The 14,251-nt window shown below is 41.6% G+C and overlaps 1 protein-coding gene across 2 annotated transcripts in view; it reads left to right on the forward strand.

Annotated features, from left to right (window-relative positions):
* The window catches only part of DBT (dihydrolipoamide branched chain transacylase E2), a 39,350-nt gene extending 25,348 nt beyond the window's left edge, over positions 1-14,002 (forward strand). For both annotated transcript variants that reach the window (XM_003481505.4, XM_013997349.2), the window contains exons 6-11: positions 1,537-1,753; positions 2,498-2,664; positions 6,361-6,438; positions 7,199-7,390; positions 7,664-7,735; positions 11,312-14,002. In XM_003481505.4, coding sequence (XP_003481553.2) covers positions 1,537-1,753; positions 2,498-2,664; positions 6,361-6,438; positions 7,199-7,390; positions 7,664-7,735; positions 11,312-11,479 — 894 coding nt within the window. In that variant the 3' untranslated portion in view covers positions 11,480-14,002. The remainder of the gene's footprint in view (positions 1-1,536; positions 1,754-2,497; positions 2,665-6,360; positions 6,439-7,198; positions 7,391-7,663; positions 7,736-11,311) is intronic.

The following is a 14,251-nucleotide window of genomic DNA, read 5'->3' on the forward strand; positions in this document are numbered from 1 at the left end:
TCATCAGGAAAAACTAATTTGAGAGCTTTTGTAGCATGATTATTTTAACTATTACATGTTTGCTGGTGGCCAAGATTAGAAATATTGGTCTTTTTATTTATTTATTTATTTATTTATTTATTTTTGGTCTTTTTGGCCTTTTCTAGGGCTGCTTCCCTCGACATGTGGAGGTTCCCAGGCTAGGGGTCGAATCGGAGCTGTAGCCGCCAGCCTACGCCAGAGCCACCCACAGCAACTTGGGATCTGAGCCTCGTCTGCGACCTACACCACAGCTCACGGCAACGCCGGATCGTTAACCCACTGAGCAAGGGCAGGGATTGAACCCGCAACCTCATGGTTCCTAGTCGGATTCGTTATCCACTGAGCCACTAGGGGAACTCCTGGTCTGTCTTTATTAGAGTGTTTAACTCTTACTCTGAGTTCAGGTTAAAAACCTGACATAGTGTTCCTGAGGATGTGGGTTCGATCTCTGGCCTCAGCTAAGAATCCAGCATTGCCTTGAGCTGAGGTGTAGATCAAAGATGCAGCTCAGATCCAGCATTGCTGCGGCTGTGGTATAGGCTGGCAGCTGTAGATCTGATTCAACTCCTAGCCTGGGATCTTCCATATGCTGCAGGTATGGCCCTAAAAAGGAAAAAAAAAAAAAAAAAAAAAAAGACATGCAAGAAATTTAAAAATAGTTGTCTATTTTAAAATGTCAGTTTTCATAAACTTCTGTGGATTATACACAGTGCAGATCCTGCATTGTTGCCACATGAGCAAATGAACAGTGTATACAGACATAGCAAATGATTGCTTATGAAGGGGAGCTATACAGATCATAGCATGCTATTAAGATTAGTCATTTCGGGAGTTCCCGTTGTGGCACAGTGGTTAACGAATCCGACTAGGAACCATGAGGTTGCGGGTTCGATCCCTGCCCTTGCTCAGTGGGTTAAGGGTCCGGCGTTGCCGTGAGCTGTGGTGTAGGTTGCAGACGCGGCTCGGATCCCGTGTTGCTCTGGCATAGGTCGGTGGCTACAGCTCCGATTCAACCCCTAGCCTGGGAACCTCCATATGCCGCTTGAGCGGTCCAAGAAATAGCAACAACAACAACAAAAAGACAAAAAAAAAAAAGATTAGTCATTTCCATGGAGTTCCCGTTGTGGCGCAGTGGTTAACGAATCCGACTAGGAACCATGAGGTTGCGGGTTTGATCCCTGGCCTCGCTCAGTGGGTTAAGGATCCAGCGTTGCCGTGAGCTGTGGTGTAGGTCGCAGATTCAGCTTGGGTGTTGCTGTGGCTCTGGCATAGCCGGTGGCTACAGCTCTGATTAGACCCCTAACCTGGGAACCTCCATATGCTGCAGGAGTGGCCCTAGAAAAGCCAAAAAGCAAAAAAAAAAAAAAAAAAAAAAAAGAGAAGTCATTTCCTTATACTAATTTATTGGGCAGAGGTACTTTTACCTTCAGTTCATTTAATTCCATCTAGAGACCTTGATGGATTTATTTATTTTTTGATAGTTTTATTTTTAGCATTAAGATGTCATTTTTCTAGATTAAGCTGAGTGAAGTTGTTGGCTCAGGAAAAGATGGCAGAATACTTAAAGAAGATATTCTCAACTATTTGGAAAAGCAAACAGGAGCTATATTACCTCCTTCACCAAAAGCTGAAATTATACCACCTCCACCAAAACCAAAAGACAGAACTATTCCTATACCAATATCAAAACCTCCAGTGTTCACAGGCAAAGACAGAACAGAACCTATAAAAGGTAATAATTACAGTAATGGAAGGTAAATGGTGCAATTTATTTGGGGGGAAGCTATTTCAGCATGATGAAATTATAGTTTTTCTAATGAAAGCTTCAATATATATTGATAATTTTTGAAGAGTAATATGTTAGCAGATTTCCTAGAGTATGAAGTTGTACATAGACAATATCTTTTTTGTCTCTTTGTTTGTTTGTTTGTCTATTTGTTTGTTAGGGCCACACTTACGACATGTGGAAGTTCCCAGGCTGGGGTCGAATTGGAGCTCCAGCTGCCGGCCTACCCCACAGCTCATGGCAAGCCAGATCCTTAACCCACTGAGCAAGCAAGGCCAGGGATATTAAACATTCACCATTTTTTGTTAGCTTTCATAACAGCTGCTTCTGATTTGTTACTTATTGACTCTTAGGATGATTAACTTCCAGAAGAGCAGCTTTGCAAGAAAGCCATTGTATAAATACATGGCTTGCATCCTTTTGAATTTTTTATATGCTACAGCATTGGAAGAAGTACCTGTTACATTATTACACTTGACACCAACTGTTGTGCTGCAGTCAGTGCTTCAGCATTGAAATTAATATCTTTCAAGTTATATAATGAAGATGGTAGCTCCAAGAGGAATAGTTTAGTTGAGATAAGTGATGTTAGAGAGCCTTCAATTTTAGTTCTTAAAGGGATTAAAGGATTTATTTTATATATATATATGTGTATATATATATATTGTTTTGTTTTTTAATGTTTCCCAGGCTTTCACAAAGCAATGGTCAAGACCATGTCTGCAGCCCTAAAGATACCTCACTTTGGGTATTGTGATGAGGTTGACCTTACTGAACTGGTTAAGCTCCGTGAAGAATTAAAACCCATTGCTCTGGCTCGTGGAATTAAACTCACCTTTATGCCCTTCTTCTTAAAGGTGAGATTTCATTCATTTCAAACAAGGCTACAGTAAGACATTTAAGTTTCGTTGCAGGTGCACAATGTGTTAACTATGGGTTTGAATAAAAAATGTATTTCTCACAATATCACATAGATAGAAAAATGTGTCAAGGAAGTTTATAGAATTGAGATGTCCATATCAGATTATTTCTTTGAGCTGGGTGAGAATTGTCCTGCCAGTTAGGTAAAGCTTTTAATATCTAGAAGGATCACTCCAGCAAAGTCCTGATTTGAACGGAAGTGCGACTTGGGACTCACCTTTTGCTTTTTGACAGACTTACTAGTACTAGTTTCCTAAGTCTTGGGACCAGTATCAAAAAGAATAAGACCTTCCATTGATCTTGAGCAGCTCACAGTCTAGCTCACTTAACCAGCATCTATGAAGCAGCTACCCTGGGCCCAGCACCATACCAAGCCTGCTGCATATACCATCTCTTTTAACTCTCAGAACAACCCTGACATGTCGGTATTACTACCCCCACTTTCCATTTAAGGATGTTGGGGCTCAGAGAAGTTGAGACCTTGTCAAGGATTTATATCTAATAAGTGGAGAACTTATTTCAAGTTCTTTCTCTTTCTCTAGCTCCAGGGTGGCTTCCCACCAGCCCTTTCTGCACTGTACCAAGACTAATCTTCTGTAGATCAAATTACTGTATTAGTTCCTTGTTCTTTTCTGTGGTTCTGTTTCAGGGTTGCCTTTAGGATAGTTTCTAAATGCCTTACACTGACTTGAAAAAATATCACCCTGAACCTGTGCTGCCTACCTCCCCAGCCTTCTCCCTCACAGTCAGCCTCTCTGCTGTAGTCAGCTATGTCAGGCACTAAAATACACAGCTCCACCTGAGGTACCGCCTCCTCCCTCATCAAATACATGTACATTCTAAACACCAAACTTTGTTCCAGTTTAGCCTCCTACAGAAGCCTGTGGCTGTCACAGTTTGAGTTAAATAGTCTTTTCTTTCCCATTGCAACTTATCTCAAGATAGTGAAAGTGTTTATGCTCAGTTGTCCCTTCTCTGATGCTGAGTCTCAAAAGGCAGAAACTGTTCTCTTGTATCTCCATCTTTTTAACAACTCCCCTCTCGGGTAAGGGGATGCTCTATAAACATGAGGTGTAGTAGGTGGCAACACATGTGAGCTCTGGTCTCTATACAGCTGGCCTCTATAGAGGCCAGCAATTGAAACACAGGGATGAAATCACTAAAATTGGACTTCCCGCTGTAGGACAATGGGACCGGCAGCATCCCTGCAGCACCAGGACGCAGGTTCGATTCCTGGCCTGGCACAGTGGGTTAAAGGATCTGACATTGCCGCAGCTATGGCTGGTTTGCAACTGCAGCTTGGATCCAGTCCCTGGTCTGGGTACTCCACATGATGTGGGGTGGCCAAAAAAGGAAAAAGGGGGGATAAAAAAGAGCACCCGAATTTTGTGTGAAAGAGAAGAAAAGAAGGCTGAGAGTTTACATCAGTGTTTAAGGCGTAGGTAGAACTTGAATTGGCAGAGGCAGTGGAACAAGGTGAGTGACGTCTGTGGTTTGGCCATAGGAGAAGCTGGAAAGAGCCCCTGAAAAGCCAGGCGTAACTAGTGCTCTCTAACAGACCACCCCCAAATGTAATGGTTTGATAAAAGCCATTTATTATTTCTCATGAGTCTCCAGGTAGCAGGACCTGTTTGCTGATCTTGGCAGAACTCTCTCATACATCTACAGACAGCTGATAGGTTGAGTAGGGCCAGCTAGTATAGGATGGCCTCAGCGAAGATGACTCGTTTCTCTTCTGGATGTCTCTCCCATCTGCCCAGTATTCGAGCCTTCATGTGGTCTCAGTACTGGCAGAGGTGAAGAGAGATAAACACTTTTCCCAAGCTGTGCTGTGTCAAGTTTGTTTTTTGTTTGTTTGCTTGTTTCTTACTTTTTTTTTTTTGTCTTTAAGGCCACACCTGCGTCATATGAAAGTTCCCAGGCTAGGAGTCAGATTGAAGCAGTAGCCATTGGTCTACACCACAGCCACAGCAATGCAGGATCTGAGCTTATCTGTGACCTACACCTCGGCTCACGGCAACACTGGATCCCACCCTCTGAGCGAGGCCAGGCAGGATAGGAGTCAAATCAGAGCTGCAGCTGTTGGTCTCTACCACCGCTCACAGCAATGCCAGATCCTTAACCTACTGAGCAAGGCCAGGGATCAAACCTGCATGGATACTAGTCTGCACCACAATGGGAACTTCTGCAACATACTATTTTTAATGTATAATACTTTAACCTTATTTATGGACTTTATATAAATATTAAGGTTATAGTTATCATCAAATGCTTAATAAAACTTGCCCTAACTGTCTAATTCAAGGGTGCAATTTCCTTTTTTTATCAAGACCACGGACCTGCCGACAAAGATAACACAGCACAATGCATATAAAGAACTCTTAATTGAACTAAATGAAGGCAGTAGGGGAAGAAATTTTTTCTTTTTTGCTTTTTAGGGCCGCACTTGCAGCATATGGAGGTTCCCAGACCAAGGGTCAAATCGGAGCTACAGCTGCTGGCCTGTGCCACAGCCACAGCAACACCGGATCCCAACCGTGTCTGCAACCTACACTGCAGCTCATGGCAATGACAGATCCTTAATCCACTGAGTGAGGCCAGGGATCCAACTCGAAACCTCATGGTTCCTAGTCAGATTTGTTTCTGCTGCGCCACAACAGGAAGTCCAGGAATTCTTTATAAGGACAATCCTTAAGCATTTATTTTCATTTATAATTGAATACAAGGCAGGACAATCAAGTGCAGTGTGTGAACTTTGATTAGATCCTGGATGGGCAGAGAACCAGCTATAACGAGCATATTGAAGACAGAGAAATGATATTCAAGGGAACAAAGGGAAGGGAGAGAGGAAATGAAGGCGGAGTGGAAAGACATAAATGGTTGATTCAGGGAGTTGGGCTCTTAAGTAAATGTTTGCACCAGTTCTGCCCTTCACTACACCAAGGACCCCAGGTGAAACACTGGCCTCAAATCCTTATCCCTTGTTCTTTCTGCACAGGGAAATAGCTTACTGCCTTTTTCGTGTTTTAATTCAAAGTATTTCTTTGAACTACAGGTTTACTTCTCATGGAAATCTTAAGACTCTACATGTAAGTGAAGAAAACACATAGAATTTAGACATTGTACTTCGATCAGTCTGCATAGTTGTTTTGAAAATCTCCGTGATGTTTACAAGTCACCTGACTTTTATTCCTTTTTTTTTTTTTTTTTTTTTTCTTTTTGTCTTTTAGGGCTGCACCTGCAGCATATGAAAGTTCCTAGGTTAGGGGTCAAATGGGAGCTGTAGCTGTCAGCCTACAGCAACGAGGGACTCAGGTTTCATCTGCGACCTACACCACAGCTCACGGCAACACCAGATCCTTAACCCACTGAGCAAGGCCAGGGATACTAGTCGGGTTTGTTACTGCTGAGCCATGACGGGAACTCCTATTCTTAAACGATTAGGGTGACTTAGTTCCACCTTGCTGAATGTTCACATAAGGAGTAATATGCCTGGTACATGTAGACTTGAACTTAAACTCAGCTTAAATAAGAGTTCTCTCTCCCCATCCTTTACACCTCCTGTTACTTCAAATCCCCTATCCTTGCGGAGTTAAAAAGTGCTGACATTGTATTTTCTCTCTGTTGAATAGGCTGCTTCCTTGGGATTGCTGCAGTTTCCCATCCTTAATGCTTCTATGGATGAAAACTGCCAGAGCATAACATATAAGGTGGGCAATGTGTTGTGAAGACGTCATTTAAGTAAAAGATGGTGCAGATATGCTTGCAGGTTAAAGAAGCTCTGTTACGCCTCAAACAGCGATCTTCTTTAGACTAGAAATAAAAGTATGGGGTAAAATATTAAACGGAATATAAACTTACTGATATTGATGTTGGTTTTGCTGGTTAATAATTAATGATACTATTCAGATAGGCAGATTGCCATTTTTAACCCCTTTGGGTTTTCCAGTTAAAGTTATAGAAATATATACCTAGAAGGCAATGGGTTATGTTTTCTTTTAACTGTTTTCTTTTTCATGTAATATGTTTTGGACATCATTACATGTCCATAAATATAGCTTTGTCATCCTTAGTTTAGCCAGTGACTTACTGATAAACATTTTAATTGTTTGCAGTTTCTCAATCTTACAAACAGTTTGACCTCAACATCTCTGTGCATCTCTAGCTACTTCTGCATTTATCTCCTTAATACATATTTTTGTAAATGTTGTTACATGTTGTTAAATGTTCTCCAGAAAGTCTGTACAGAAATAACTTATTGCCGTATATTCTTACCAAAAAAGATATATATAAAATATATATATATCTTTTCAAAAAAATCCTTTTAAAAACCCTTTAAAATGATTTCTTTTAAATGATCACCATATCTAGTGGAAATAGTTCTCAATAGTTGTGTTTATAAGGCAGGGAGGTTGATCCTCTCTTACCTGTTAGCTTATGAAAAGGCCTGCTGTGTAATTGTTTTTTAAGGCTTCTCATAACATTGGTGTGGCAATGGATACAGATCAGGGCTTGATTGTTCCTAATGTGAAGAACGTTCAGATCTGCTCCATATTTGAGGTCGCCACTGAATTGAACCGCCTCCAGAAGTTGGGCTCTGCGGGCCAGCTCAGCACCCCTGATCTTACAGGAGGAACGTTTACTCTTTCCAACATTGGATCAGTGAGTAATAGTAATGTTCAAGTTCAGACATCATAACAAGATTTATGATCATATGCTCAGTTCAAAATAAAAACTTTCAGAGTTCCTGTGTGGCTCAATGGGTTAAGGATCCTGTGTTGTCACCGCTGAGGCATGGGTTTGATCCTTGGCCTGGGAACTTCCACATGCACGGGCATAGCCAAAAAGAAACATATATATAAACTTTTACTTGCCATTTCTTCCTCAAAATCTTCATTTTTCTACTCTTTTTTTTTTTTTTTTTTTTTTTTTAAGATTGGTGGTACCTATGCCAAACCAGTGATACTACCACCCGAAGTGGCAATTGGGGCCCTTGGAGCAATTAAGGTATGTGTGTTAAATAACTAAAAAAAAAGGTTTAAGCAAACTGGGAGAGTAAAGACAAAGAGTATGCATTTCTGAGGTTTTCCCCTCACTTTGTAGGTTTGAGTATGGTATTGAGTTCAGTAAGGCAATTATTTCTTCCTAAGAACTGGGCCTGCAGTTCTGGTGGTTGCCTCTCTGTAGACTAAATGCCGGTGGTCTCAGTCATTTCCGTAAGGATCTACCATGGTGGATTATGCCAGGCACAGATGTGAGTTTTTATGAATAATCACAAATACAGCCAACCTGAGTCTATCAAAATACCTTTATTCCAGAATACCAAAGAATAATAGTAAGCCAATCCAAATTGTTATTTATAACAGTGAGACACCATTGAGAGAGCATTTTTCTCAAACTTCATTCAACAATCACTGAGAGTGCTTGTTAAAAATGCATATTTCTAGGGGTTCTCCTGTGGTGCAGCAGGCTAAGGTTCTGGTGTTGTCATTGCAATGGCTTGGGTTGCTGCTGTGGCACAGGTTCAATCCCTGGCCCAGGAACTTCCAGGTGCCATAGGCACGGGGGAAAAAAAAAAAAGAAGCAGATTTCTTGGCTTTGGGGACAGAGCCTCCAAAACTTACGTATTAAACAAGGTCCAGGTGGTTCCAGCATGAGTGAGCTGTGGCCACGTACATCCACGTTGTTTGCAACCATCACCACCATCCATCCCCAGGACTTTCTGAATCTTCCCAAACTGAACCTCTGTATGTATGTACCACATTTTGTTTAGCTATTCATCTCGAATGAGTGTTTGGTTTGTTTCCATTTTTTAGCTATTGTGAATAATGCTGCTATAAACATTGATGTACAATTGTCTGTTTGCGATGTCTTTTTTCAGAATCATCTTAATGGTTTATTCTAGCTATGAGGCATAGTTCTTGGAGTATAAATCTTCATAGGGATTTAATGTAGCTAAACTTGGTTAGGGACAAATAATCTTTCATTCTTTTCTCCCTTTGAGTCATCTCTCCTTTGCCATCTTCTGTTTTCACTGTAAATTTTTTAAATTTATTATATTGAAGTATAGTTGTTAATTCTGCTGTACAGCAAAGTGATTCGGTTTATATATATGTATATATACACACATACATATATATTCTTTTCCATTGTGCTTTATTACAGGATATTGACTATAGTTCCCCTGTGCTATACATTAGGACCTTGTAGTTTATCCATTCTATATATAGTAGTTTGCTTCTGCTACTCCCCAAACTGCCAATTCAATCTTCCCTCCCCCTCAACCCTTGGCAACCAAAATCTCTTCTCTGTTAACTGTGAGTCTGTTTCTGTTTCATAGCTAAGTTCCTTTGTGTCATATTTTAGATTTCACATATAAATGATATTACTGGTATTTGTCTTTTTGTTTTTTTTTTGGGTTTTTTTGGTCTTTTTTGGCATTTCTAGGGCCGCTCCCTCGGCATATGGAGGTTCCCAGGCCAGGGGTCAAATCAGAGCTGTAGCCACCAGCCTACGCCAGAGCCACAGCAATGTGGGATCCGAGCCGCGTCTGCAGCCTACACCACAGCTCATGGCAACGCCGGATCCTTAACCCACTGAGCAAGGCCAGGGATAGAACCCACAACCTCATGGTTCCTAGTCATATTCGTTAACCACTGCGCCACGATGGGAACTCCTGGTATTTGTCTTTTTTCTCTGACTTAACTTCATCTCGCTTGGGTCCATCCATGTTGCTGCAAATGGCATTATTTCATTCTTTTTTTATGACTGAGTAGTATTCCATTATGTATAAATGATACGTACTATTCATCTTTTTGTTGGACATTTAGGTTGTTTCCACATCTTGGCTATGGCAAATAGTGCTGCTGTGAACATTGAGGTGCATGTATCTTTTCAGTTATAGTTTTGTCTGGATATATGCCCAAGAGTGGGATTGCTGGATCATATAGTAATTCTATTTTTTAGTTTTTTAAGAAATCTCCATTATGTTTTGATTAGCTTCTGGACTAATTTACATTCCCACTAACTGTTTTTATTTATTTATTTATTTTGGTCGTGGCATGTGGTAGCTTGATGTAGGATCTCAATTCCCAGACCAGTGATGGACCCCAGGCCACGGCAGTGAAAGCACCAATTCCTAACCACTAGACCACCAGGGAACTCCCTCCACCAACAGTTTTCACCATAAATTTTAAATGTTATAAGTAGTCTTAAGTCACTAGAATCTCTACTTTACTCGGTTCTCAGTATCTTATCTTTCTTGACCTGTTAGCTTCACTTGAGTTCGGAAAACATTCTTCATGGTGACTTGGGAACTACCTACTAGTCTGCTTTTCTCCTACCTACTTCCTATTCCCTGTGAGTCTCCTTTGCCCGTACCTCCTCATCTCCCAATCTTGAAACACTGGAGCACCGCAGGGCTCGGGTCTGGCCCTTTTCTTTCTCTGATTCCGTCTCTTGGCTTTAAATGCCATTTCTATGCTGATGGCTTTCAAGTTTGTATCTCCAGACTAGATAGATTCCTTCCTTCAACTCCAAACTCATAGCCCCTGCTTGGATGTCTAACAAGTGCCCCGTTGTCCTCACCACCCTCACCCTCACACCTGCTCCTCTGAAATCTGCCCCCTTTTTTTCTTTTTGTCTTTTTAGGGCCGCACCTGTGGCTTACGGAGGTTCCCAGGCTAGGGGTCAAATCCGAGCTGTAGCTGCTGGCCTACACCACAGCCACAGAAACGTGGGATCCAAGCCACGTCTGCAACCTACACCACAAGTCTTGGTAACGCTGGATCCTTAACCCACTGAGCGAGGCCAGGGATCGAACCTTTGTCCTCAGTTATATTCATTCCACTGAGCCACCATGATGGGAACTGCCACTCTTAAGTCTTAACAACATGCCCCACCCTCAGCCTGCTCCCTGTGACCCCATCTCCCACTTCTCACCCCGGCCCCTCCACGGCAGCTGCCCCGCAGACTTTGGTGGGCCTCAACACTCCAGTCATGCTTCCCTTCAGCGAGGACACCTTCTCGGCAGGCTTTCCCTGCCCACTCTGTCAAAAAAAAATGCACCCTCTCCCCCATTTCTACCTCCAGCCTACAATCTCTATCCCTATTCCCAAGTGCTTTGTTTTGTTTGGTTTGCACTTTTTGCTGTCTGTCAGACTATGTACGTTTTGCCTGTCTTAATCACCTGCCCCTCCCCATTAAACACCTGAGCTCCAAAAGGGCAAGGATTGTTATGTGTTTTGTTCATTGCTTTATCCCCAGAGTCTAGGGAGTACCTGGTATGTAGTAGGTGCTCAGTAAATGTCTGTTATATAATTGAAATCTGCAATGAAATTTACTGTACAGATGAAACAGTACATTGTACAGGAGACGAGAACTAGCTTGGAGAAACTCTGAAAGCTTGACGTATGTATGCACAAAGTTTGGCAAAGGGGGACTTGGCGTTTTGAAAACTCCTTTGGGGTGCCCCTTTCCTCTCTATTTTAGGGAGGGGGATTTGCCTACTCTTTTCATCGCAGCTGTTGCCAGAGCTCGCCTTGAGCAAGTGACACCTGACTCTGTCCCTTTCCTCATTTGTAGGCCCTTCCCAGATTTAATGAGAAGGGAGATGTACATAAGGCCCAGATCATGAACGTGAGCTGGTCAGCAGATCACAGAATTATTGATGGCGCTACAATGTCACGCTTCTCTAATTTGTGGAAATCCTACTTAGAAAACCCCAGTCTTATGCTGCTAGATCTGAAATGAAGATTCATAAGACGTCCTTGAACTTTCTTTCCGAGCTTCCAAAGGAAAAGCAGAGCCCAGCCGTGCCGCACATGTTCTTCCTTACAGTTGGTGTCGCCAACGGTTTGTGATACGGGATGAAGATTCTGAGGCACAGTGTGTATCACTGTTCTGTTAGACTTTCTGCAGAAGACAGATAATGGTGTAAAGTTCTCCTTGGCTGTCAATTTTGTAGGTCCTAGTGTGACTTCTTAATGTGGTGCTGAGGTCTTCGTGTTAATGGAATAAAACTGGCAGGAACAATGAAATCAATGTTACTTGAAGACAGGCACCTATATGCAGTATTTGCCCTTTTTTTTAAATTTTAAACTAACTCTTAGTGAAACTTGTCCATTACACTTAGTTAGGAACAGGAATTTATATGTAAAAATCTTTCTATTGCCCCGCAATAATGCAAATTGTTGTACAAAATAAGTGCAATTATACGTAGCTTTTAAGATATACAAGAATGTGTTGCTCTGTAGAGATTATCATCTGTAAGTGTCTTATTTGTATAAATTAATATCTTTTAAAAGGGAAAATTACAAGCTAATCTTAAAAATGCCCAATTATAATTTTATAATCAGTGAGGCTATTAAAGGTATTTGTTTAAAATGGATATACTTTTAGAATTTTGGTAATATTTTGGTGTTTTATTGGGAAAACTTCACCCTTTGCAGCCTTGCTTCGTGTAAGGAAGGCACTTTAAATATAACAGGCTGTTGACATTGTCTTACATTCAGAAGTCCATTGCCTTTTAGCTTTTTTTTTTTAAACTTTCTTGGCTGCCCCTAAAAAATAGGCTAGATTAAGAAGTTATGTTCTTGGAGTTCCCATCATGGCTCAGTGGTTAATGAATCTGACTAGGAACCATGAGACTGCGTGTTCAATCCCTGAGTGAGGTGCTCAGTGGGTTAAGAATCTGGCGTTGCCATGAGCTGTGGTGTAGGTCGTAGATGAGGCCCAGATCCTGCGCTGCTATGGCTGTGGTGTAGGCTTGCAGCTACAGTTCCGATTAGACCCCTAGCCTGGGAACCTCCATATGCTGCAGGTATGGCCCTAGAAAAGACAAAAAAAAAGAGAAGTTATGTTCTAGTCCATTCTCTGTATCCTGAGAAGGAATATGAATAACAGGAGAGAGACGAGTAATGGGTAATTATGGACAGTAAAATAATACATTTTGTACAGAAATAAAGGTATCCTCATAATCATTTTGTTAGAGGCCCACCTGAATCAGAAATAGCACCAAGGTGAATTATAATCCACCATTTTGATTTGCATTAAGAAATTCATGTTTTGTTTTTTTTCTTTTTAGGGCTGCACTCTCGGCATAAGGAGCTTCCCAAGGCTAGGGTTTAAACTGGAGCTGCAGCTGCCGGCCTACATCAGAGCCACAGCAGCACCGGATTGAGCTGCGTCTTCAACCTACACCACAGCTCACAGCAACGCCAGATCCTTAACCCACTGAGAGAGGGCATGGATCAAACCCACACCCTCATGGATACCAGTCGGGTTTGTTACCGCTGAATCACAGCGGGAACTTGCCGAGACCAGCTCAGCAAGATGGGGCTGAAGAACAGGTGCTGTGAGATTTAAGGGGAAAAGTTAACATAAAACAAGACACAGAGACATTTATCTTAAGTAAAGGTGGGAACCAGGGGACTCAAGGTCTCAGGGATCAAGAGCTCCCCCTCAAGAAACCACACTGCTTTTATTGTGCTCTTTGGGATTATGTCAAGTGAGGAGGGGGCTATGGGTAGAGGACGTACAGTTTTTTTTTTATTATTTCATAAGTTCTTTTATTGTTTTAAAAGTCACTTAGCTGGTAAAAGGTTAAGCTTTTACTCTGACCTTTAGGCACATAACAATCATTAGCTTTTGAGTTACCTATCTATGCATAGCATTCCAGAGAATCTTCACTGTGCTTCCTCAAATGGCATGCCTATTTGTGGCAACCCTGCATGCCTAGGTTTGCATCTTGGTTCTCTTTGTTAATGCATATTCTGCTAACAACCACTCATAAACCACTTGGCCATGAGGTTCCTCTTTCTCTTATCCCTTAGAGGACATATCATGCTTGTGCAAGCACGGCCTGCCAATCTGCACAGGTCTGAGGTGCCTAGACCAATGCATTATGTCCTCATTCAGCTGACCCTATGAATAGCTTATGCCTTTAGGTCTTTGTTCTTAAGCTTAAGTCATTTACCAGCACTGTGACTGTTTTTCAAGCAGGAAGATGGGATTTTTCAGCAAAGAGGCTAAGAAAATATTGTAGAGACATGTCTCGCAGCAGGAACTCCCAGATTATTTCTAATATCATCTGGTTGAATGCCGTGTGTTCAAGTGAAGTTTTGTGACAAAAGAGAAATTCTTTTAATGACTACTTGGTTTTTTTATAAATGGAAATGATGTATAAATTAGAAAATAATGGATCGAATGAATGTTACTCTTTTTCAAATTCAGATAGTATGAAGAGTTGCAAAGAAAATAAAATCATTACAATCCTACCACTATTAACATTCTGATCAAGGCATTTGTATACATAGCTATTCTTTTTATGAAAATGAGGTCATGCTGTATATACTATTTTCTAATTTGAGTTTTTAAATTTAACGTTATGGGGAGTTCCTGTCGTGGCTCAGTGAATCTGACTAGGAATCATGAGGCTGCAGGTTCGATCCCTGGCCTTACTCAGTGGGTTAAGGATCCGGTGTTGTTGTGAGCTGTGGTGTAGGTCACAGACATGGCTCAGAT

Source organism: Sus scrofa, chromosome 4, assembly GCF_000003025.6.
Source record: "Sus scrofa isolate TJ Tabasco breed Duroc chromosome 4, Sscrofa11.1, whole genome shotgun sequence".
Lineage (NCBI taxonomy): Eukaryota > Metazoa > Chordata > Mammalia > Artiodactyla > Suidae > Sus > Sus scrofa.